The sequence below is a fragment of the Podarcis gaigeae genome (genome assembly GCF_964106915.1).
Source record: "Podarcis gaigeae genome assembly, chromosome: 10".
Taxonomy (NCBI): Eukaryota; Metazoa; Chordata; class Lepidosauria; order Squamata; family Lacertidae; genus Podarcis; species Podarcis gaigeae.
Genome location: NC_139686.1, coordinates 69,802,418 through 69,826,733, shown reverse-complemented (window position 1 = coordinate 69,826,733; position 24,316 = coordinate 69,802,418). Strand labels below are relative to the sequence as shown.

General features: G+C 42.4%; 2 protein-coding genes across 3 annotated transcripts in view; one reads left to right on the top strand and one right to left on the bottom strand.

Moving 5' to 3' along the window:
* Nucleotides 1–122: 122 nt before the first annotated feature.
* On the top strand, nucleotides 123–8,941 carry PSMC2 (proteasome 26S subunit, ATPase 2). Its single transcript, XM_083701585.1, has 12 exons — nucleotides 123–308; nucleotides 1,462–1,499; nucleotides 2,087–2,168; nucleotides 2,681–2,780; nucleotides 3,323–3,454; nucleotides 4,826–4,898; nucleotides 5,043–5,138; nucleotides 5,881–6,045; nucleotides 6,502–6,589; nucleotides 7,165–7,367; nucleotides 8,469–8,565; nucleotides 8,657–8,941. Exons 1-12 carry the CDS (start codon nucleotides 239–241, stop codon nucleotides 8,812–8,814), a joined length of 1,302 nt encoding a protein of 433 aa, XP_083557711.1. The 5' UTR covers nucleotides 123–238; the 3' UTR covers nucleotides 8,815–8,941.
* Nucleotides 8,942–9,515: 574 nt separating this feature from the next.
* The window catches only part of SLC26A5 (solute carrier family 26 member 5), a 39,023-nt gene continuing 24,222 nt past the window's right edge, over nucleotides 9,516–24,316 (bottom strand). For both annotated transcript variants that reach the window (XM_083701489.1, XM_083701488.1), the window contains exons 11-19: nucleotides 24,087–24,164; nucleotides 22,080–22,175; nucleotides 20,926–21,032; nucleotides 18,750–18,819; nucleotides 17,026–17,118; nucleotides 15,826–15,936; nucleotides 12,143–12,346; nucleotides 11,514–11,568; nucleotides 9,516–10,232 (exon numbers count right to left, since the gene is read on the bottom strand). In XM_083701489.1, coding sequence (XP_083557615.1) covers nucleotides 10,084–10,232; nucleotides 11,514–11,568; nucleotides 12,143–12,346; nucleotides 15,826–15,936; nucleotides 17,026–17,118; nucleotides 18,750–18,819; nucleotides 20,926–21,032; nucleotides 22,080–22,175; nucleotides 24,087–24,164 — 963 coding nt within the window. In that variant the 3' untranslated portion in view covers nucleotides 9,516–10,083. The remainder of the gene's footprint in view (nucleotides 10,233–11,513; nucleotides 11,569–12,142; nucleotides 12,347–15,825; nucleotides 15,937–17,025; nucleotides 17,119–18,749; nucleotides 18,820–20,925; nucleotides 21,033–22,079; nucleotides 22,176–24,086; nucleotides 24,165–24,316) is intronic.

Below are 24,316 nucleotides of genomic sequence, written 5' to 3'. Positions count from 1 at the left end.
ACCGCTTTAAACTTCCCCCACATCTCTATGTGGATTACAGAGCCGCTCTAGGACCTATTTCTTCACACACACCCCGTGTGAGAGGGGCCTTTTCCGGCGGCGACAGGAAATGCTCATGACGTATTTCCCGTTCGGTCCCGGAAGGAAGAAGCTCGGAGATGCTGCGTAACGCGCATGCGCAATAGCAGCCGCCGGTAGCAGGAGTCTCCGCCGTCGGAAGCTCTGAGGGGGAGAAACGATGCCGGATTACCTGGGAACCGACCAGCGCAAAACCAAAGAGGAGGAGAAGGAGGACAAGCCCATCCGCGGTGAGCCGGGGGCTGCTGCGGAAAGGAAAAGCCCCCTGACGCCTATTCCCTGGTCGCCCGTTGGGGTTCCAGTGCGCATGCGTGCCTCTCGGATTCCCCCCCCCTCCTCATTTGCGCCCCCTCCCTTCTCTCCCTCCACCCAAACCCTGGTACCCTGCAGATGTTTTGGATCTGCAGATGAAGGGCCGTGTACGAATTCAATTCAATTTAAAATCCTGCCCCCCCCCCACGCTAAACGTAGAATTATAGAATCTTAAGAGTTGGGGGGAACCTGAGGGTCATCCAGCCCAACCCGCTGCAATGCAGGAATTTCAGCTAAAGCATCCAGGACAGAGGGCCACCCACCCTCTGCTTAAAAACCCCCAGTGAAGGAAAGTTCACAGCCTCCCGGGGGAGACTGGTCCACTGTCAAACAGCGCTTACTGTCAGAAAGTTCTTCCTGGTGTTGAGTCTGAATCTCCTTTCTTGTAACTTGAATAAGTAGGTTTGGGTCCTCCAGAGCAGAAGAAAGCAAGCTTGCTCCATCTTCTAACCCTGTACGCTCTGTTGCTCTTGTTAGCCCCATATTGTGGCTAAATTGTGGCACTGGCTGCTGCTACGCTGCCCAGCCAAATGTAAGGTCTTGCTATTGACATATGAAGCCCTGAACAACTTGGGACCAGGTTATCTTTGGGAAAGCTATACATTATACACCCTTCCCAGTCACTTCAGTCCTTGGGAGAGGCACTCCATGGGGCCATATGCTCCCAAAGTTGGTTACGTTCAGTAAGATCAGAGCCTTTAGTGTGACAACTCCTTCCCTTTGACATGTGCTTCTGCTGGACATCAGGTAGATGTTTACATGGTATTGGCATTTAGGCACCTGCATAACATTCACCTGTTCACTCAGGCTTTGCCTGATGTGATGCAACTGTGTTGATGTATTAATTTGATGTATCGGTTTGTGATGTGTTTATTTTATGGGTAGAATTGTATTTTTACTTTTCTTCTGCTTACCACCATATATAGTTTAATGCTGGCAGTACATACATTTTTGCAAATAATAAAACAGAAATCTTATGTCCAGATGCTATGTCTTCAGACTGTTGGTGGGTAGTAGTACAAAATGTAGTTGTTTCACTTTTTAACATGATCTGTATTATGTGTCTTTCAGCTTTGGATGAAGGTGATATTGCTTTGTTGAAAACCTATGTAAGTATTTGTTGCAGTTACAGCTTCAAAATTAAAAAACAACAACAACTAGTAATATTGGAATGTTTGGGAAACATCAATATTAACCAACTGGGAGGAGTAAACAGTCCTAAAAGACATACTTTGAGAGTAAGCCTCACTGAAAATAGCAGGGTTTAGTTCTAAGTAAATATGCATAAATTTGTGAGTTTTGCTGCTTCAGCTGGAAGATTTCACTTTCATCTAAAGTAACAGCACCTCAAAACAAAATCCAATTTGGAATAAGCAAACCAGAAGCCTAAATATTACAGTTTCATGTGTGGTTTGGTGAAAAGATGAAAATTGCAGATTGCTGAGTCAATTTGACTTGAGTAAATATGTGTCTTATTTGCAAAGAGCTGTGTAAGGGTTCATATCTCACGATTAACAAGATCTGACAAAATTCAACATCTGCTTGAAACTTTGCATAACTGCAGTGCCTACTACCAAGCTAGATTGACCAGTGGCCTGATTAATAAGGTTTATCTGTTCATAGGTCTGCATTTGGGAAGTATCTGTTAAACTCCCATTCATATATCCACCAGTCTGCCTTACTTTTTCTAATCCAGGGCCAGAGTACATACTCAAGGCAGATCAAGCAAGTCGAAGATGACATTCAGCAGCTGCTTAAGAAAATCAACGAGCTCACGGGTATGTATTTTTAGGGTTCATTGAAAGCATATATCTTGTTCATTTTAGTCTTGCCTTTTCAGTTATGGAGCATATGGGCCTGTGGTTCATTACTGCTCACTCCCAAGAAAAACTCCAAATAGGAAGTGTTGTTGAACAAAACAAAGGAACTGAAAACAAAGAAACCTTCATGGGCAGAGAGAAAGGGGAAACATGAGAGAGGAGATGCTGTCAGATACAGAGAGCAGCTTAATTTTATCAGTTGGGATGTTGAAGCTAACATGGAAAAGGATAACCAATGTACAATTGAATATCTAGTGTGGTGTAATTGTTAAGACTGGGGCCTAAAAGCCCCCAGTTTAAATCTCCTAAAATGCTCCCCCAGGCAGGAGTGGCAGAGTGGTTTTTCCTTTTTGTCATGTTTATGTTGCATTTGCTGCTGAAACTAATTGAAGCAAGCTAGTGCTTGAATATATAGCACAGCATTGACCTGAGTGGCAAAGCAAGCGGTTTTTCTGCTTTTGTTTTTTTAGGTATTAAGGAATCGGACACTGGCTTGGCTCCCCCTGCTCTCTGGGATCTCGCTGCAGATAAGCAAACTCTTCAAAGTGAGCAGCCACTGCAAGTGGCAAGGTAAGCAGATACTTTATCTGGTCAGCCATAGGAGCAAATAGTTACAAAAATGCATAGCATTATAGCCGTTGCTTCTATCCTCCACGTGTAATGTGCAATCCCTGTTGCAAACAAGTAACATAGGGTCCCTTCCAATATAACATAGATAGTTATGCTACAACATAAATATTAAAACTTTGCTATTTGCATCTATCTGTTTCCTAGGAGCTTTAATTTCATGTTTCATTCTGACATCGTATCTTAAGGCCTGGGTGTTTGAAATCCCTGGGGGTGGGGTAGGTTACACTGAAAGCAGTCTTTAGTTGGATATTTAAAGTGCCCCTTCTCATGCTGTTCATGATTATTTAAGTTTTAGGGAGAAAAAGAAATATGGTAGAAGGCAGAATTTTTAGTTATGATTACCTAGGCAAGGGCAGCAGAAATTTAGCCTTCCTGTAAGTTCTTCAAGAAACCTGGACTTTGAATGACATCTGGGTGTCAGGCACATTAAACCCTCATTTGCTCACAGATTGCTTATTTAATTACTTTTCTCTTCCGGTTAGATGCACCAAGATAATCAATGCAGATTCTGAGGATCCTAAGTACATTATCAATGTGAAGCAGTTTGCCAAATTTGTAGTTGATCTTAGTGATCAGGTGGCACCCACTGACATTGAAGAAGGGATGAGAGTTGGGTGAGTTGATACCAATATTTTTACTGTTCTTAGTTTGAGTTACTTGACTAGTCATCGAGTCTAGAGGGTTGAATTTATATTTATAGGAATATATATATATGTGTGTGTGTGTGTTGCCTTCCTCCCCTAAACAGGGCTGCCAAGGTGGTTATCAAAATCACGATGCAATTAAAAATGGAATGCAATTCAAACAAGCCATGGTAGAACAAGTGAAACAGCTTTTAAGCGGTATAAACATCTTTGATTGCCTGCCTAAAATACATGCAAGGGGCCAATCTAACATCCAATGAGACAGCACTTTGGATTTGGGGCTGGAAACTGAAATAATATTTTCTTATATTGCTGCATAACAAAGTTCCCTGAGAGGTTTATAATAGAAAAAAATTGTAGAGTAAACTACAAGCTCGTAAAATGAAGCACAAAACGATATCAACATCATACGTAAAGATTTAAATAATTCCCAGATGAAAATGAGAGTACAAGTCAACAAACATTTTCTGAAATAATCTTTGCCTGCCTTCTAAAAGAGAACAAGAATAGAGAACATGGGGAGTGCCTTATCCCTAGGCAGGAAATTTCACAACTGGGATACTACTGTGGAGATCCTGCCTTCAGACAATGGGGCTTCTTGAAAGAACTTCTCATCAGAAGCTCTTAATGCATGGGATAGAGGAGGCATCAGATAAACAGGGTCTCTATCATGTAAAACTTTAAATGTCAAAATGTAAGTTAGGGACCAACTGATAACTAAAGCAGATTCTTTTCAAGGGCCTGAACTAAATGGCACTTGAGGCTTAATCCAGCTAAAAGTGGACAAGTTTTAATTTTCAGACCATCTGCAGAGTGTGACCACTTGATCCAGGCTTAAAATACAAGGCACCAAACAAGGCCAGCATTGAACCTGGCAACCACTGGGAAAACTTGATTAAAAGCCAAACATGATATGAAAGTAGAGTTTGGTCTTGTTTTCTTCTAGAGTACTGTTTGGTTGTAAAATGCCTTGCCTGCAGAATGTAAATAAAATGCTCACATCTGAGCTGTGATAAAATATGAGGCACAGAGTTCTCGGGAGAGAGGGTGGGAGAGTGACAAGGATTGAACAAGTTGTCCCTCCACCTAGATTCCTTCAATATGTTGCATGGCATATCTCTCTATCCAAATGTGTCCCTGGGTATTCCAAGCTACCCATTCCGACCCCTCGCCCTCACTATGTAACCAGCCTAACCAATATCAAATGGAGAAAAGCCTTTACATCTCTGTGGCTGCAGTCTATGCACTCTGCCATGGTTGAAGGATGTTTTTGCCAGACCCCTTATGAAGGGAGAGTTTGCCCCTGTGGAGGTAATGTGCATTTGTATTCTGTTTCCACAGCGTTGACAGAAACAAGTACCAGATTCATATCCCTCTGCCTCCAAAGATTGATCCAACTGTTACTATGATGCAGGTAAGAACTCTTATTGCTATTGGCCTTTGATTGTTTACCTTTGTAATCTGACTTCATTGTAACCTGTTCATTATTTCATAAGATCTGTAAAAAAAAAGTTATTGCAAATAACAAAGATGTGTGCACATCTGTTTTGTTACAAAGGTAGAGGAAAAGCCTGATGTCACCTACAGTGATGTTGGAGGTTGTAAGGAACAGATTGAGAAGCTAAGAGAGGTGGTGGAAACACCCTTGCTTCATGTAAGTATTGTAATAGAAAGTGTGTGTGATCTGCTGATTTACTTCCTCCTACAGCTTTCAAGGGCTAATTGCATATACTGCAAGAACCTAAATTATTCAGTAGTCAAAAGGCTTTTAAATCGATTTACGTTTCAGTTGTCATGATTTAAGATGTTCCTTTTGTTCACCTTTCGAGGAAAGTATGAATTGCTTCGTTAGATCTGAGAAAACTTCATCTAGTCCACTGTCTTGGAAATTCCTCTCTGGGCTGCCACAAGTGGGGCACAAAACAATGCCCTTTTGTCGTCTGTCACAATAGTATTAGGGATTCAGAGAGATGCTACCCTGTTAGTATCCTCCTGTGATCAAGCTGACTGCTTGAATAGGGCAGTGCTGTCTTTGTGAAATTGCAGGGAACATGTACCATTGGAGGCTTGAAGAAAGGGAATGGCAAAGGGAAATGTCTTTATCTGCTTGCATTATTGAAGCTTAAAATGCCTTCCTATTGGTTTTGCACCGACTCTCTTGTTACACTGCACTGCACAGCTTTCTTGCCACTGGGTCCCTTCTTGACTTGTGCACTACTTTTAAAATGGAAGATTTCCTGACACTTCATTGATAGTACTGAAAGTGTGCTGCTGTGGCAAGCCTGGGCTCCTGCAGGGCTTTGGCTGCCATTGGGTCCCATCTAGGGCCAGGGAAAGATACTGTGTTTCATCCTGTCTGTGCAACTTTTAAACTTGCTGTCTCCCTACCACTACAGCCAGAACGATTTGTCAATCTGGGGATTGAGCCCCCTAAAGGAGTGCTTCTCTTTGGCCCACCGGGGACAGGAAAAACTCTCTGTGCTCGTGCAGTTGCTAATAGGACCGATGCCTGCTTCATCCGAGTGATTGGATCTGAGCTGGTGCAGAAATACGTAGGAGAGGTAAGGAAAAGAGGGAGCATGTCTGTGCATCTGTACTGGGGGAGGTCAAGTTTCCAGAAAGCCTGCTCAAACTATACTTAATCTAAGTTTTCCTGCAGAGGAGGGTGAAAGCCTTTGCATTAATATTATACAGTATGATTAGAAACCTGGACCTCTTTATATATTTGTTTACTCCTCTGGCAGTTTGGGTCATATAGAATCTGAAGCCTGCCTTTTTATATAGGGTATGTGAGAGACTGTATGATGTACAGTAGGCTATTCGCATGAGTTGGGACAGCCAGGCACCAGTTATGTCCTGGAAGGAACTGCAACTAAAATGATGTCCCGTAATGAGCACAGTTTTACCTCTTGGTTCTGTAGATTCATTTGGAAGTTTTAATATTTACTTTAAATACTCTTAACTCAAGTGACAGTTGGATTTATATGAAAGTAAACCGTCTGTATGTCTTTTTATAGGGTGCTCGAATGGTTCGGGAACTCTTTGAAATGGCCAGAACAAAAAAAGCTTGTCTTATCTTCTTTGATGAAATTGATGCTATTGGAGGTTGGTATCACCTTACGTCAACCTTCACCAAGCTGGTGCCCTTCAGAAACTGGACTACAACTCTTTATTCTTTATTTATTTTTGGCTTAGCACTCATAGTGTGTTTGGAGAGAAACAAACCACTAGCTCCAGTTTTTACATAACAACAAGCCACACCCTGGCTTGTTTTTCTATCTGGTGCAGCAACAGCAAGTTAGTAAGTGTGGCCTACCACACTACTCACATTAAAGCATAGGTGAATTTATCGCTCAAACCAGGTCCCCTTTCTCTATGTCAGGTTAGTCTGTTTGGAAGACGATTAGGTAATAGAATGGCAGAAGCAACTTGATATTTGGCCTCTGCTGTGCTGCTTCATGCTGGTCTCTGTAGCACCAGCAAAGTACAAGGAAAAGTATTTAACAAAAGTATATCCTGCTAGTAATATCCTTTTTTTTAAAAAAAGAGCATGATATTTTGATTTACTTCAATAGGCATAGATAACATAGTAAAGGGAGTACACATGAATTGCATTTTCTTGTTTTGGGGGTACAATTAACAAGGGTGCCTTATGTGTTTCTCCTGCTGTCTCTTTCTAGGGGCTCGCTTTGATGATGGGGCTGGAGGGGACAATGAAGTCCAGCGCACCATGCTAGAATTGATAAACCAGCTTGATGGTTTTGATCCAAGAGGCAACATTAAAGTACTGATGGCAACCAACAGACCCGATACTTTGGATCCAGCACTGATGAGGCCTGGAAGACTGGATAGAAAAATAGAATTCAGCCTGCCAGATCTGGAGGTTAGACTACTTTTATTTTGATACTAAGCAAAGTCAATAAGAACACATTTATTAGAACTTGAAGGACTGAAGGTGAGAATTTTTTCTATTAGCTCTCAGAAAATGGATTTGATCAAATAGTCATTTTGCACCATAGCTGATTCTCTCTTGTCAAAAGGATTCTGGTGGGCAATTTTACACCTTTCCTGTCTGTCTTGGTTCTTGCCTGATTCTATTTCAAATTATGTATTTGACCTGGTGCTTCTGTCTAGTGACAAATTTCAAAAGAGTAACTCTGTGTTGTAGCAGTTAACAAAAAGGAAAATAATATTGTAGTCCAGTACTGTGATGTGCTTGTCTTGAAGATGCCACAGGATTCTGTCTGCGCTTCCTGTTGTTCTGAGGGGGTGGCATGGACTACAGCATAGGGAATAGGAAAGTATGACGCCTTAAGGGAAAGTGGGGGTTTTTATTGCATAGAATTGTAGAGTTTGAAAAGTCCACAATGATCATAGTCCAATTTTCTGCATTACAGAAATCTGTCACCCAACATTTGGCTCTGGGGCTTGAACCCATGATCTGTTGAGCAGCTGCTGCCTTCTGCTCACTCACCTGCCCTCTTCCTCTGGAGAAGGGGCAGATAAGGGATTAGGGGAGGCTGGTGGGCAAGGAGATGGTTGCCGAACAGCAGCTCTGGACCTTTCCAAAGTGCTGGAGCCTCAACAGTTCCCTAAGGATGCATTCCCCCATTGTTGTCCCTTCAAAGGACAAATCATATTGGCTGAACAACTGCTTTTCTCCCAGGTGCATCGCTAGACATCGGCGATGAGGAGTATTGAACAGCTCTCCAGGCCTCTCTTTTTGGCCCTCTCATGTTTTCCCCAGGCCACTGCTCCTGCTCTGTACCCTCAAGTGCTCTTTGCTTGACTGGAATGTGTTTCTGAACCGGGACAATGTCCTTTGCTTGAATGGGTGGAGTGGCTGGAATGTAACACTCTACCAAATTATGACTCACATCTGTTGCCCTGCTGACTTTTGTCTTTGGCTTTCCCAACACTGATGTGTCGATGGCAACAAGGGGATGATGCCCTTATGCTTAGCCTGTCTGTGGTTGTTTTTTAGGGACGAACTCACATCTTCAAGATTCATGCCCGTTCAATGAGTGTTGAAAGAGACATAAGATTTGAGTTGCTAGCTCGACTGTGCCCTAACAGCACTGGTAAGTCAAACATCATAGTTCTTGTTCTCTCTCTGTTTGGTGGTGATAGTTGTTTCAGATTGTTTTTACATCCACTGTTCTTCCTTGCAAGGTGCTGAAATTCGAAGTGTATGTACAGAGGCAGGTATGTTCGCCATCAGAGCAAGGAGAAAGATTGCCACCGAGAAAGACTTCTTGGAAGCTGTGAATAAAGTAATCAAGTCATATGCCAAATTCAGTGCTACACCTCGCTATATGACTTACAACTGATTCTAGATACCACTGAGAGATCTCCTTTATATGGCTAATACTACACAGAGTAATATCAAGAGTTCTAGTTTGTGTGTGTGGTGTAACATAGTTGGACTAGTAGAAATAAACGGAATATTCCAAGTTACATGGTGTAGTTCATTATGATATTCAGTACAAAATTTTAACTGCGTATTACCCTTCCCAGATCTAATGAAGCCTGTTTGGGAGCACCTCTTCTTTTCCACAAGCTTTTGAGTGGGACATACCCTGTACAGCACTGTCAAATCAGTAACTACCTCATTGAAAGTGGAGTACATGTTAGCTTCATTAATCACAAACCCCAACATTTGGGATTCCCTTGAAACTGGTGCCAAAGTTTTGGAGTCATTTTGCAGTCAAAACCCTGTTTTTTACAGTGCCCCACAGTGCCTTTTTGTATCAGATTCTGGTGTCATTTAGGAGGAAATGTGTAAAAAGGTTTTTCATTATACACTTGAATTACCACAGCAATATGCTTAATCAGACTAGATCACTGGCCCCCCTTTTTGAAAAAGAAAAATTGCCATTAATGTCTATTACTGTCTCAGGGCACCATTCCAGTCACAAAACCTTTAACCTATAGATAGATATGCACCTATGTGACACTTTGACGGTACCTCTCTTGACTACCATAACGTCTAAAAATAAGCAGAAGGGAAATGGAAGAACTTAACACAAGCTGCAAAAAATGGCTTTTATGGGATTTTAAAAATTGACTACATAAAATGTAGTTTTCAAAGCCAGTGCTGAACACTTGAAAGATATTGTACAGTGCAATTCTTCAGTAGATGGTACAAGAATACATTTTACAGCAATGCCTCCACAATAAAGCGTCAAAGGAAAGTAGCAAGCAGTCCATGTCTCCCAGGCTTGCTGCAACATCTGTACTCTTTTCAGTAATCCACAGTGCTAAAAATATCCATGTAGTGCAATATCTCATCTGCTGGCACATTTCTGAACAACAACAAAAAAACTCCCAAATCTTTTAGGATGCTTTCAGGAAAATACATGTGTCTTCTTTTTTATACAAACCAGTTCAGGCTATACCTGACTTCAATTTCTGAAAGTATTAAGGCTTCAAATTCTTCAGAGAGCATCCTGGCAGAAAACAAGGCGGCCCTACTCCTGTGTCACATACCCGTAAAACTGGCTAATCTTAGGCGCTGTATAATCTGTGCAAACTAAGTATTAAAGAGAAGCCCTTGGAATTTAATCAATGCACCACCATACAATTTATGATGCAGGAGTTCACACCACAACATCTACAGGAGTCTGCAATGCTGAGAGGCCTTTCAGTTGGCTGAAGAGGACAGCATCATGGGTACTGGGAAACAGCAAGTCTCTTTGAGCAGCTTTGTCAAAGAAATGTAGTCTAGCAAGGTTCTCCACAACCGATCCTAGGTAGAAAAGAAAAAGCTTTAAAGGGGTGTGGGTGTAAAATTGTACAGCCTCTTTTTCGTTGCTGTGATCTGACTAAGCAGCTTACCTATGCAAAAGCACACACACCTGCCCATGTGGCTGGAGGAGGAACAATGCATACAATGGGTGGTGTGTGCTTGGTTCCAGGTGCAATATAGGAGCTACGGCTGTATTTATATAGTCCCAGTATGAGGGGGAAACTGAGTGGCATTCAGCTAACTAGTTTCATCAACACAAGGATGTTCACTGCCACAATGGAACTTCACACACTCCCATTATCTGCTCCGGAGGCTTGGGGGAACCCCCAGAACAGATTTATGGGGCTCATGGTGGGAGTAAGTGTCAAAATCTGCTCTGGTGCCTCCTGCAAGTCTCCAGAGTCAATTTTAAGGGAGCCGAAAGAGAGAGGAGGCAAGAGAGGAATAGGAAGAGGAAGCTTTGCTTCATGCCCTGAAGTCGGTGGCTTCATTGGTGTTGCAGCATTGGACGTGGCCCCAAATATTGTGATATTTTAAGACACCATTTCTAACTCCCATGGCTGTGAAGAGGTGTTTGTTCAAACACCCTTGAGAGTCTGCAGCAAAACAAATGTGTTAAAAATGCCTGAACTTATTTTGAATACTGAATTTGAGCACTTTCACAGAAAAGTTCAAGTAGTTGTCCAACATGCATACAAATTGGATGCAGCATCACTCATTGTGCACCTTTGAGCACACTAGAGGGCACTGCCGAGTTTAAAAAGCAGCTGAATAAAAGTGGATCAAAAGTCACAGGGCTCCATATAGCCTCCAGGCTGTTCTTTTAACAGCAGCTAGTGTGTTAACAAACCAACTAACAAGCTCTCCTCATTCTTCAAAAATGCCAACAGTTACACAGGCAAAGGTAAGGACCAAGAATCTCATTCCTTGGGTTTCTCTTCAACAGCTGTAGGTTGCTAGGATTTACATTAGCACTTTCTCCTGTTCTTTAGCTGAATTTGCTGGTGTCACAGTCACTTCATCTGCACTTCAGGCAGAAAGGAGAGACAGGCATAGCTTGTATGATACGGGGTTGATCAGGAAGCCACACATCAGTAACACAGCATGTTTTTAGCATCTTTGCTATGTACAATCAGGCAGTAGACCAATATTTGCCTCAGGCCTTAGAGAGCTGCTGCCAGCTAGATTAGATGATGCAAGGCTAGATGTGGGGGAGGGGGAGGGAGGGAGTCAAAAGTGACCACAACAAGTCCATGATTTGCAACAGTCAAACAGACTTACCATTGCAGCCGCTGATATACACTGAAACTCCTATTTCTTCATACTCTTTTATGATCTAAAACAGTGCAGAAATTAATTTGCAGTTAATATATTTGTATTTTAAAAGTCATCGTCATAACATACACATGCCCTTTTAAAATTGAGCAACTATTCTAAAAATGCCAAGGGAGAAATTGGGAGGCAAGGAGTACGGTGCTTAGAAGTGCAATCCTTTGCATGCCTATGCTGAAGTTAAGTCCTTTCAAGTTGAATGGGACTTACTCGCAGGTTAAGTGTCTATAGAATTGCAGCCTAAATAGCTAGGGAGCCTGTGGCCCCCAGATTTTGCTGGACTGTAACTCCCATCATCTTTTGATTACTGGCTGACCAGTGACACTTGGAAGGCCACAAATCCTCCCAACCTGTTTTGAGGCATAAGACAGCAGGAAGCTCTTCCGTGCAAGCCTCTTTGAAATGGACATGAGCTGTGCATGGTCTTGTGCAAGAGAACTTCCTTTGGCCTCACTCCCTTTACTTGGTACGTGGATGCATGAAGCTTTGTCTTTGATGCGTGCCTTAAAGCAGCGAAAGGTATTCTGGTAGCAAGGTATTAAGTGTAGGATATGGCAATGAGATAAGATGTCACGTACTGAATTTAGGGCTTTGACTCCAACTGAATCCACGAAGTTCACAGGTGAACAATCCAAAATGATTGTGTGAATATTGGTCACTGGCTCCATAAAGCGCTCAAGCTCATTGGGAGAGGAGTCCTGCGTAGTTGCAGAGAACTTTCCGTTGAGCGGCAGTTCGTCATTCATTACTTCATGTTTCACACTGTTCTCTGTGTAATTTGTCTTTCACAAAAGATAAATAAATACCAGATTTAAGTATAGGTTTTTGCTTCTTTCAGACGCCTACAATCAGCACAGGATGTCATATTAACTCTACATAATAAATAAAAAAATAACAACAACAACAACAACAACAACAACAACAACAACAACTGTTCCACATGCACACTTGTTCTCTGTGTAAATGAATGTGAAGGGTTGACTATGTAAATATTTATCTAGAGAGCTCTCATTGTTTACATACAAATTAGGAAATATCAAAGGACAAGTATCAGCGTTACTATATAAGGACACATGTTGTAACAGAAAAGTTGGTTCCACAAGTGTTTCTTTTTACTTTTTTGTCCTGCCAGCAAATGGTTACAGAATGGCAGCCTCTGGTTGGCTGTGGTTCCAGGAGGGAGAGTTTAAAAGGAGAGGCTTTGGAGGGAGATAGGGTCAGTGAATGGAGGGCACAAGGAGAAGGGGACGACAGAGGACGAGATGGTTGGATAGTGTCTTCGAAGCTACAAACATGAGTCTGACCAAACTGCGGGAGGCAGTGGAAGACAGAAGTGCCTGGTGTGCTCTAGTCCATGGGGTCACGAAGGGTCGGACACGACTAAACGACTAAACAACAACAACAAGGGTCAGTGAGGTTAAGTGGGTGGTTGAGTTAAGGTGGTTGAGGAGGGAGGTTGGAGAGGTTGGGAGTTGGGTAGGGAGATAGGATAGGAGTCAGGCTGAAATACAGAGAGTGTTGAGGAGGGAGAGTTGGTTCTGGAGAAAATATCTATTCCGAGTGTACAGTGAAGGACTGAGTGTAGTGTCCTGCAGGAGTAATAGGACTGAATCTTGCTGGGAGACTGAGGGTGAGACAGGAGAAGTAGGAACTGAAAAAGATTAGTCTACTTAGGTCTCAAACTAGTCTGGAGGGGAGAGACTCTTCTGAGGAAAGAAGAGACTCCCAAAACCCAGTGAAGGAAGGGGTGTGTAGTGAGCCCTTAAGACTATTACTGAAAGTACCTCAGGAGCTGGAGTTGTTAAAGGGATGGGTAATTGAAGGAAAGTACTGCCTTGGAAAGGAACCAAACTATAAAGCTGAAACCTCTGAAAACGACTTGAAGTGAACTAGCATATTATCATTGAAGTAACCTAAGTTTCTCCACTTGTATTATACTACTTGGTTTTAAAAATAAACCTTTATTGTTTATTTAAAGAACACCCGCTTGAGACTCCCACAGGATAGTCTGGGATAGGTAAAGGTAAAGGTAAAGGTAAAGGTACCCCTGCCCGTACGGGCCAGTCTTGCCAGACTCTAGGGTTGTGCACTCATCTCACTCAAGAGGCCAGGGGCCAGCGCTGTCCGCAGACACTTCCGGGTCACGTGGCCAGCGTGACAAGCTGCATCTGGCGAGCCAGCGCAGCACACGGAACGCCGTTTACCTTTCCGCTGGTAAGCGGTCCCTATTTATCTACTTGCACCCGGAGGTGCTTTCGAACTGCTAGGTTGGCAGGCGCTGGGACCGAACGACGGGAGCGCACCCCGCCGCGGGGATTCGAACCGCTGACCTTTCGATCGGCAAGTCCTAGGCATTGAGGCTTTAACCCACAGCGCCACCCACGTCCCTGTCCTGGGATAGTTAGGTTTTGTTTTTAAGCCTTCGGGTAAAAGGTTGTTCAGTGAGGTGGGGGCAATATATTTAAGTGAGAGCGGGCACATCGGCATGAGCAGTAACTGAGGCGCCGAGCTCGTCGCATGTCTATGCAGAAGTCCTATTTACAAGGCTTACTCCCAAGTACATGACTATAGGACTGCAGCCAACTCAACTTCTTTTGTTGCCTTTTGGGGGCCAATTCCCTGATAATTTTGATGTGAAAGATCAAAAGCCGGCCCTACCAATAGCTAGAGTGAAACACTGCCATAGGGAGTCTTCCTAAATCTACTAGCTGCTGCCTCCATTGGAGGACAAAGCTGTGTGTGCTGCTTCCTTCAGGTGTGGAGGATGCTGTCTCATTGCTAGTGTTGAAATAAATTCTACTTCATTCCTGTCAAGTTAGCTTCTGCATGTGGAATTGAGGTGGGTGGAGAGGCTCTGGTCCTTTCTCTCAAGCATATGTGTTGAAAAGAATCACCCCCTTGATATGCACAAAATCCCGTGAAAGGGCCCACCGTGTAAAAAAATATCTAGTTACTTCAGCCTGAAACACACTAGAAATGTTGGGATATGAAAACCAGAGGTCTTACAGGGACAGAGCACTATCTCTTAGGGGCCAATCCCTTTTGGGGGGCCCCAATATTTGGGGGGCATGTTCAAAAGGGGACAGAGGAGGCCAAGTGTGACATGGCTTCAGTGGCCAGCTCCTCCTCCTCCTGCCATGGAGGAGAAGGTGCAGGAAAGCAGCGCCCAGCTGGTCGTGGCGGCTGGAGGAGGAGCCACAGCCATTGAAGTTGCAGTGCTGCCATATTCAGCTCCACCCCTGCCGCCTCCCGATGCCCTGTCATCACACACAGCACAATGTGGCCCTGTTCCTCAGAGGTTGGTACCTCTGCTCATGGCAGGGTGAGTTTTACAGGATCATGATGTCTCTTTCCCCTTCAAAAACAGGTGTGTGAATCTGCCCTTTGGACATCCTCATTTCTGAAACAAGTCTGAATCTGAAACATAATTCCCTGGTCATTCTTTGTTTTTGTATGCCTCTCTGGAACAGTAAAAACTTATTTTGTGAGATCAGCAGGAGGAATAATGATAGCTACTCTCTCTCTTGATGCAGCAGTTTCATTCCGCACCACAAGGGGGAAGTGTGGTCAGGCGACAAAAGTAACAGCTAGTTTTGATCCACATCTTGCTCCCTATTCATATCACATGTCACCAGCACTCTCCCCAAATCCCAATGTTTGCATTTAACAGGAATTCTATTAAGGCAAACTGCTGCTCACATGCTGCATGTCGTAATGGACTTGAAACAAACCCATTTGATTCCTGAGTATTCCCTCCCCCCCAAAGGAAATGCAAAATTGTCAATCAAATGGCCTCAGCTGCCCTAAACACACACCTTTATGTTCCTATTGCACTGACACCCTTGTAAAAACCATGCATAGTACTGGACAAGGGTAGCCAACTATCAAAACGTAGCCTATGCATAGCTCAAAAATAGCACCAGCCTCCAGAACATGATACTCCTTCATCTGACCCTTCTCTTAAATGAATTTCCTTCCTTCCCACCGATTAAGTAAAACGCCAACACTGATCTCAACCTTGGTTAATGCTAACCAGGTTTCTGTACAAACTGTTCTTTCAGATGCAGGCAAACTGGAAACCCAACTAACATTAGGCAAAGACAGCAGACATTTCAGTTAGCTGCAGGAGGGGGAAATTAATGCTTTGCAAGAAGAGAAAGTTGGAGGAGGAAGAATGCATTCCCAAGGCTGATTCTCAATTTATTAAAGCACTGCTAAGGAGGAGCCAGAGCCTGTGCCAGGAAACACTTGCAAGGCTTACCACTTTCAGGACTGCTGTTTTCTTTTGTTCATGAAGGTGCTTCAGTTCCTTTCTGTGCCTTTTCTGGGCTTTCTTCCTTGCTGCCAAGACTGCACAGGGATCAACACCAGTCTATAGCAGAAACAAGGCAAACCCCCCCCCCCCAAGAGAAGATTCATCATTGTAAAGTGGTAACCAAGCCATGGGTTTCTGCCATAACAATATTCGTAACCCTTTAAGGTGCTGCAAGACTCTTTGTTTGCCTTTTAAAAGGTCACCTTTCAGCAGCTATTAAAGAAGTAAAATTAATTCACCCGCCAAATTGGATAATTTACACTGGAAAGACTCTTTTTAATGGAACTGCTGCTTAGGACAGAGAAAAGGGGGGCTGGGAATACTAGAAAAACATAGCTTTTATTTGGTTTTAACAAGCACCACCTATTACAGTAACATCCCTGGTGCTTCCAATATCACTACCCCACCTGATTTGGGCTGTAAGAGAAGAGATAGACCAGTACAGTGGTGTAGGGTGGGGGGTGCAGGGGGGGCCGGCCGCACCGGCCGCAACATGGGGGGGGGGCGTGCTCGCACTCGCAGCTCTCTGCCCCTACTAAAATCCATGGGTTAGGGGGCACAAATTACTTGCCTTGCCCCAGGTGCTGACAACCCACGCTATGCCACTGGGCCAGTATATCAACATATAGGACCTCTATGTTTAATGCCAGTAACAAGCAAGGTGACTTTTAAGTGTGTCAAATTAGATTCTGTGTATGTGTGGGGTAAGAATCAAAACAAGACACAAACTCTTGCTTGAGAATGGAGCTATGCTCAAATGCTTCAAGTACTAATCCAACTATTCTTAGCTCAGGCTGGCTGAGACAGAAGGCTTTTCTAACACACCCAGATGTGACATGGGTGGCTTAGAGATGAAACACTTCATCAGAAAACTCACATAACTCTCTTGCTGGGTTGTACCTTCTCAGACTACAGGTGAAAAACCAGAATGGTTGAACAGAATCAGTGTTCCCATGTCTAAGAAACAAACAAAGCTAGCATATTGAGAAGAACATTGGTCTAGAATCCAAGTGTTGTCTGTACATAGATTTATTTTTCCTTTTTAGACAGGGGAGTAGTCAAATATGTAATTGTCTGCAGTGTGAAATGGCAGTGTTTAGCATTTTTCAATAGGACAGAGAGTAGAAATGAATTGCTGTTCCTCACCTTTTTCTTCAGTGCATTGATATATAAATCACTATTAGCAAAATAGAGTGATGCATTTGCCTGGAATATTTTGATTCCAGGGCATTCTTTCACCTAAGAAAAGAAGAGATTCTTTTAATAAAGAAAGCATGTCTTCCTCAACTTGTTTATATTGCTACCAAATATACAATCATTAGAGCTTAAGTACCTATTGTCCATCATGCTGGAACATGCTGCCCAGGGGTCATATAGTACACATGGGAGTAGGGGGAGGTGGGAAAGCAAGATTAAACTCAAAGGAGATTTCTGTGGTGTTCTATCCCACCCCACTAACACATTTTGCTCCTCTGGCTCCCTATTTCCTTGCTTCCTGCAAAGAGGATCCATCAGTCTACATGTTGCTTCAACGAGCCATTTACTCTCTGTTCTGCAGCAAACCCTTCTTTCTGGACCCCAAGCGCATCACATCATCAAACTACCATTTTGGAATAAGTGACCTGCTTGACAGGAAATGGCCTTGGAATCTCACCTGGGACAGTTCCTGTTCCAATGAAGGAGGACAGCCTTAAAGATCCCTTTAGTAGTGCCTTTGGGTAGACTTATACATGAATTTGTGAGGCAGCAGGAGCTGCCATGGAGGGACTATATCACTTCAGCCTCATACGGGAAGATGTCAGTCTAAACACCCACTCACATCTATTAAGAGCACAAAAATCTTACGATATCTGAAAGAAGAAACTGCCTGAAATACCTCACCTCTGCTCTGACCTTGACTTCTGCTTCCAAGACTGTTGCTTTCTGCCCTTGAATTTGGACTGGGTCTCACAAGCTAGGATGTGCCAGAACTAGACTAAACCACTCCAAACTGCAGGTAGAATATTCCAAGTTTTGAAAGCTCCCCCACGTAAAAACAACAACAACCTCCTAACAATTAAAAACTAATTCTTCAGAAAGAAAGGCTCTAGCCCAGCTGCCTTTCTGCTGTGTCAGTAGAATGCTGGAGAGCATTCAAAAATCTGTTTTCTCACTGACCTACAGTCTGAAGTGATGCAGTTGTAAGAAAAATAAGAGTCCTGCCAGACCAAACCAAAACCCCGTTTTCCCAGTGGCCAAAACTAGATGCCTATGGGAAGGAAGACTTGAAGCAGGACCCGAATGCAGCAGTGATTCCTCAAACTGTGCTTCCCAGCATTCAAGGGCATAGTGCCTCTGATAGTGGAGGAAGAACACAGCCTTATCCTCCATGAATTTTTCTAAACCACCATTAAAGCCATTCAAATTGCTAGTCCTTCCTAACACCTCAGGATTCAGTCTCCTGTTTCTGCTACATGGGTAGAACAGGCCTGAAGCTTGCTAGAAACCAGAGCAGGGGAGCTGGCTGAGATCTTAAGTCAAGTGGGGGTGGGGAGTCTGGTAAGATTCCCCACCAACAGACATGCATGACTACTGAACACACGCCCTGCACACACGTCTCATCTCTGAACATGCCTAATGGCTCTGGTTATTTCTCCCTCCAGAAATGTCCCAGCTGCTAGTTCCCAAAGAACCATTTGGCATTCCTGCTCTCATCTCCCCATGTGGTGGGCTTGCACTGGTGGGAATGGATCTTAATGTTCAGATGGGGTCCTACAGGATTCAAATTCAACTCCCAACCAAGGCTTTGTTACTGCTCCCCTCCATCTTAAATCAAAGAGAGCACTTTCTTTCCTTCTTAAGGGGTATAAAGAGATTTAGCACCCTCTTACCTCTTCATACTCTTCTATATCACAGTAAATGTCTGTACCGGGAATCTGGCCGAGGATTCTGTATTGTGGACTGTAGAGAAAGAGTCTCTGTATTAAGAGGCTATAAAAGCAATCTCTGTTAGAGGCTCCCACTAATGTCTTTACCTCTTTGGTGCCCATTATCCAGAATCAGTGAGTGGAAAACTATTTTGAGGTTTCTTGTTTTACAATCAAGCAGTATATTAAATATTATTAAATAAAATTGAAGAGGGGTGTGAAGGGAGAACGACACTTCGACTTCAGCATATTTTGGACCCTATTTCAACATGCATGGAATCATATAGACACTTCCTACACTTCAAATCTGCTTTCTGTTTGAGGATCAGATTTGGGAAATTACTTCAGTTGCAAATAAGGTCTGCTTAGACAGTTTTGCTGCCTCCCCACCCCTTCCGTAGATCCTGAATATTGTTATACAATGTATTGCTTGTAGTTTCTTGGGTGTGACTAACTAAAGATAAGCTGCAACTTGCCATTTATTGGCTGCTTGAGCTGTAAATGCTCTCCTCCTTTTTAGGACTTAAGATGAGATCTGAAGTCAAAAGTAACCCAACAGGTTTCTTCTGATGCAATGCCTTGATCAAAGGCCAGAACAGAGAGGCATCAGCAGAAATTCCAGTTCTTGAGGCATAAAACGGGTTGAAAACTGAGTGCCGGGCCTGTGTTTTTTAAAGCAATCTAGAGAAATTTGATAGAACAGATGATGCCGATGCTGAGTTACCTTTAGCAGCATAGGAAACTGCATCGTACTGAGTAAGATAATTGGTCCATCTAGCTTATGACTGACTACATTGATGGCAGTGACTCTCCAGGGTTTTAGACTAGGGACATTCCCAGCTCTATCGAAGACCTTCTGCATGCGAAGCAGATGTCCTACCATTGAGCTATGGCTCTTTACTACTTTTATTTAGTTTAGCTTTTACAATATTATTTTATTTTATTTTATTTTATTATTTTTATTGAGATTTTCAGTTAAACAGAAAACAAACCAGAACAAACAATCAAAAACTAAAACAAACACTCTAACAATCATTCTTTGGTACCATCATCTTATTTACATTGCGTTGGATCACGCCTCGACTTCCTTCCTATCCCGTTGCGGTTTTCTTGGTATACTTCTACTCTTACAGTTTCTGTTCCAATTATGTACATGTCACAAGGTTTATGTTAAGTCTACTGTAGTTTTAAAATTTCTACAATTACTTTCAATATATGTCACAAATTTACTCCATTCTTCAATAAACTTTATACCTTCTTGTTTGCCTCATTCTTGCTAATTCTGCGTATTCTTGCTAATTCTGCGTATTCAAATAATTTAACTTGCCAATCCATAACCGTAGGGATCTCTGCTGATTTCCATTTTTGAGCTAACAATACCCTGGCCGCCACCGTGGCATATTGAAACAATCTCTGATCTTCCTTTTTAATTCCGTCACCTATTATTCCTAACAAAAATGCCTCCGGTTTTTTTGAAAAAGTATATCTGAAAATTTTCTTTAATTCATTATATATAAGCTCCCAAAAAATGGAAAAAAGGGTTTTACAATACAGTGGTGCCCCGCAAGACGAATGCCTCGCAAGACGAAAAACCTGCTAGACGAAAGGGTTTTCCGTTTTTCGAGGCGCTTTGCAAGACGAATTTCCCTATGGGCTTGCTTTGCAAGACGAAAACGTCTTGCGAGTTTTTTCGCTTCCCCCCTTTTTCTAAGCCGCTAAGCCGCTAATAGCGCTAATCCGCTAATCCGCTAATAGGGGTGCTTCGCAAGACGAAACTCGCGGAACGAATTAATTTCGTCTTGCGAGGCACCACTGTATTATTTTAGATTCAGATGCCGTTTATACTACTGCGCAAATGTTTGCTTTTCCAAAGAACTCTTCCCGGAGATATTCTTCCAGCTGCACTGGGAGGGATTGATTGGGTTGGAAGAAGTGCAAGAAGATCTCTTAAACTGCTGGCAAGCAGAAGTGGTACCCTAATCAACCATTTTGATGAATGACTTCACCTTCCATTGTAGGGAGGATGAGCTAGCTCAGCAAACTACACTGTATTGGTTCAGCACGAAGAAGATTGTCCCTCTTTACTCCCACCACCAATAGCTTCGATTTGAGAGAATAAATGTTTGAAAGTGAGCCTCACCTTTGTGTTCTGTACACGATGGTAATCATTGCAAAAGTTATAGAAGTGAGCAAACCGTAGTCGAGCCCCAGAAAAACTGAAGACAGAAATGCTACAATCCAGATAGCCTAAACAAACAAACAAACAAACAAACAAACAAACAAACAAACAAACAAACAAAACCTAATCAGTAATATATGGTTTCTACTTTCCAGAAGGTTCAAATAAAAGCCTGTTGAGTCAATTACAAACACTCAAGACCACTTTCAAGAAAAGGCTAACCATGTTTCACACTCACATCTTAATTGCGGGTGGAATGGGGTGGGGAGAGGAAATTGTGGGAAGGAAACAGGTCTGAACTGTTACTAGTACACTCAAAACTAGTGATAGGCCTAATATAGTAAGGCAAACCAAGTGCACACATTAACATGGATTTTAAAAAATGTGTGGGTAAATAAGGCCTTCTTTTGAAGCCTCATTGATGAAATGGATTGCACACCCTATTTGTCTATTTGTTCTTATAAAATAAGCAGGTGGTGTACTGAGAAAAATCTTTAATTCCCAGAAAAGGATTTCCCTACTTATATAAATATCGTGAAATAAAAGTGGTTGCCTACACACACACACACACACACACACACACACAGAATAAACAGAAATACGGCTGTAAGCAGTTCTTAGTGATAGCTTATCAATGCAGATTAGGGCAAGAGAACCCAGGGTTTGCCAGGAGTCAAGCCTTGAGTTTTGCTCCTGCACAGACAAGGGCCATGCCTTTCCTGCCTCTGTGAGGAAAGGACCCTGCTAGTTAAACTCAGGGTAGACCCACAGAAATAAACTTGGGTTCATTAATTTTGTTCGGTCTACTCTAAATACAAGTTAGGTAGCTATAACCCAGTGTATCCACTGTACTGGCTTTACATTTCTAAGCAGGGAAGTGTTTCACTGGCAGATGAGACCTTGAATTGCCTAATTGATCTTAAGCACATTTCAATACCCTCTCCTGCACTATCTCTTTATGTTCCTAGTTTTGGGGCCTAGAGCTTTGTTCTTCTTGCATCATTTGACTCTCACAGTGCAACTATTTCTGTGAGACACAACATTGCAGGTGGATCACTGGATTACCATATCAGAAACATTCTACATGCACTTTGATCAGAATCAAGGTCACTCACCAGTTCAATCTTGCTGGTCCTCCAGAAGCGAGTGATATCTTGAAACTGTTTGAACATGCCTTTAAGATTGACCATTACAATTGCTGCAAGCACAGCCTAGGAACATATTTTGAGAAGGGTTTGGTTTTCTTATTTTTATTTTAAAATTGTGTTGCAGTTTTTTTTTAAAAAAAGCACTCCAAAGTGTATATAACTAGCAGGTTCTATGCAGGAGATCTATTTACATATACAAGAATATTTTTTTAAAATGTTTGTTTAGCAAGTGTAAACAGTCATGCAGTCACATGTCATTTTTTGATCTTTTGCTTATCTGCACATATATTTCATCAGAAACCAAATGAGATTCCTTGATGATAAACATCAGCAGGGTTTTGTTTAAAGTGCCTATAGCTGCAACCTTCCTGGACGGCCCATATCAAAATCAATGTGTTTCCCTTGTAAGGGTACAATTTGTAGAATCATAGAATTATAGTGTCAGAAGGGACTACAAGAGTCATGTAGTCCAACCGCTGCAATGCAGGAATCTCAGCTAAAGCATCCATGACATTAGTTAACGTCATTCAGTAGAAGTTAAACACGTCAAACAACTGATTTCACAGCAGAGAGGAGGAGCATCTCTCCCAAAGAAATTGGGGGAACTTAAAATAGGCATGCCCACTACAGCAAGGTTGAGAGCCCTTCAGATGCAGTTGTAATGCAACCACTCCAGCAAGAAGGGTTATTTGATAGAGGATGATGGGAACTACTGTTGCCCCACCCTCACATTACATCATTTGCATGCTTTATAAGCCCTATAACATACAAGTCAAAGTTGTTGAGCTTTTTCTCTCCCCCCCCCCCTTTCCTTGGGCAGTTGAGCTACCTCCACACCCAAGTTGTTGTTCTGAAAAGAGAAGTAACAATCTGTTGCCTCATTATATTTTAGGTTCCGAAATGGAGATTCCAGTGTTTTATTAGAATAATAGGTTACTAAGATTATTTTCTGTATTCAAAACCCTTTGGCCTGCACCGGTTTCTAACTGGGATTTCTCCTTTAGCCTTTTACGGTTAGCGCAGATCCCAGGAAAGCATACGAAGTAATCCTTATATTTGTTTTTTAATAAAATGCTAATCTTCAAGTCCTTCGACAAACCATTTATGGCTTGTGCAAAGTGCTCTTCCTCCACTCCAGCTAACCAAGCAAAAGGACTCTTACTTAGCTACTGCGAAACTGTCACTTCCCAATCATGTCACTCCCTGCCTTATTTACCGGTATTTTCAGTCAAGTGAACAGGGCAACGGCCTGGCCTACCAGCAATAAAATCTCTGAAGCTTTATTTGGGACCTACAGGTTTCTTATCTTCATTTTAGGAAAGAGAAGCAGTGATCTTTAGGAAATTGATACTTTTGTTTGGCTAAAATAATATCTCAACAGCCTAGAACTATTAAGTTCAAGATAAATGTGTCAGCACATCGGCATGCATCCAGTGGATTGAACAACAACTTCTCACTTGCAACTTGTATAACTTGAGGACCCAAACAATGAGGTTCCTGCTAATCATTGGCTAATAGTTCTGTCCCACTATTCCTGAATCAATGGTTGAAAGTATAAAAGGTGACAAAGTAACACGTATAAAGTGCTGGATTAGGATTACAAAGCCCAAGGCTTCATTGCTAAAGAATATTTAATTTCTTGCATGCTTACAGGTGTGGAGACAAATAAAAAGAGCTGCTGTTTGTTAACCAGAACCAAATGAGACTCACACAGGCATTCAGACTAGAAAGCCTTCCCTCCGATTGCAGATATTCAGGAAGGATGTTAGAAAAAGCTGATGCACAGTAATCACCAATGCCATTAAATTACCCTGCAATTGAACCAGTTTTTGAGCTTATTGTTGCAGCACAGAACATTCTATCTCCTTACAGCTCTAAACATTACAGATTATGCAATGCTTTAACAAAAGTGGTTTTACTGCTGCTTATGTACCAATTTAGATTGGAATGAACACATATATATGAGACTCTTACCTGTGGCAGTGGTTCAAACAGATAACCAATGGCAACAATGACCAGGAAAACCATGATTGAGGACAGAGTACCAGCAACCTGGGAGGGGGGAGGACACAGAAACACTTTTGAAGAATCCCATATATAGTTTAAAAGGTTTTTAAAGGCATTGCCAAGCCCAAATATTCCTCCCATTTTTTTCCTATATACAGTGGTACCTCGGGTTAAGTACTTAATTCGTTCTGGAGGTC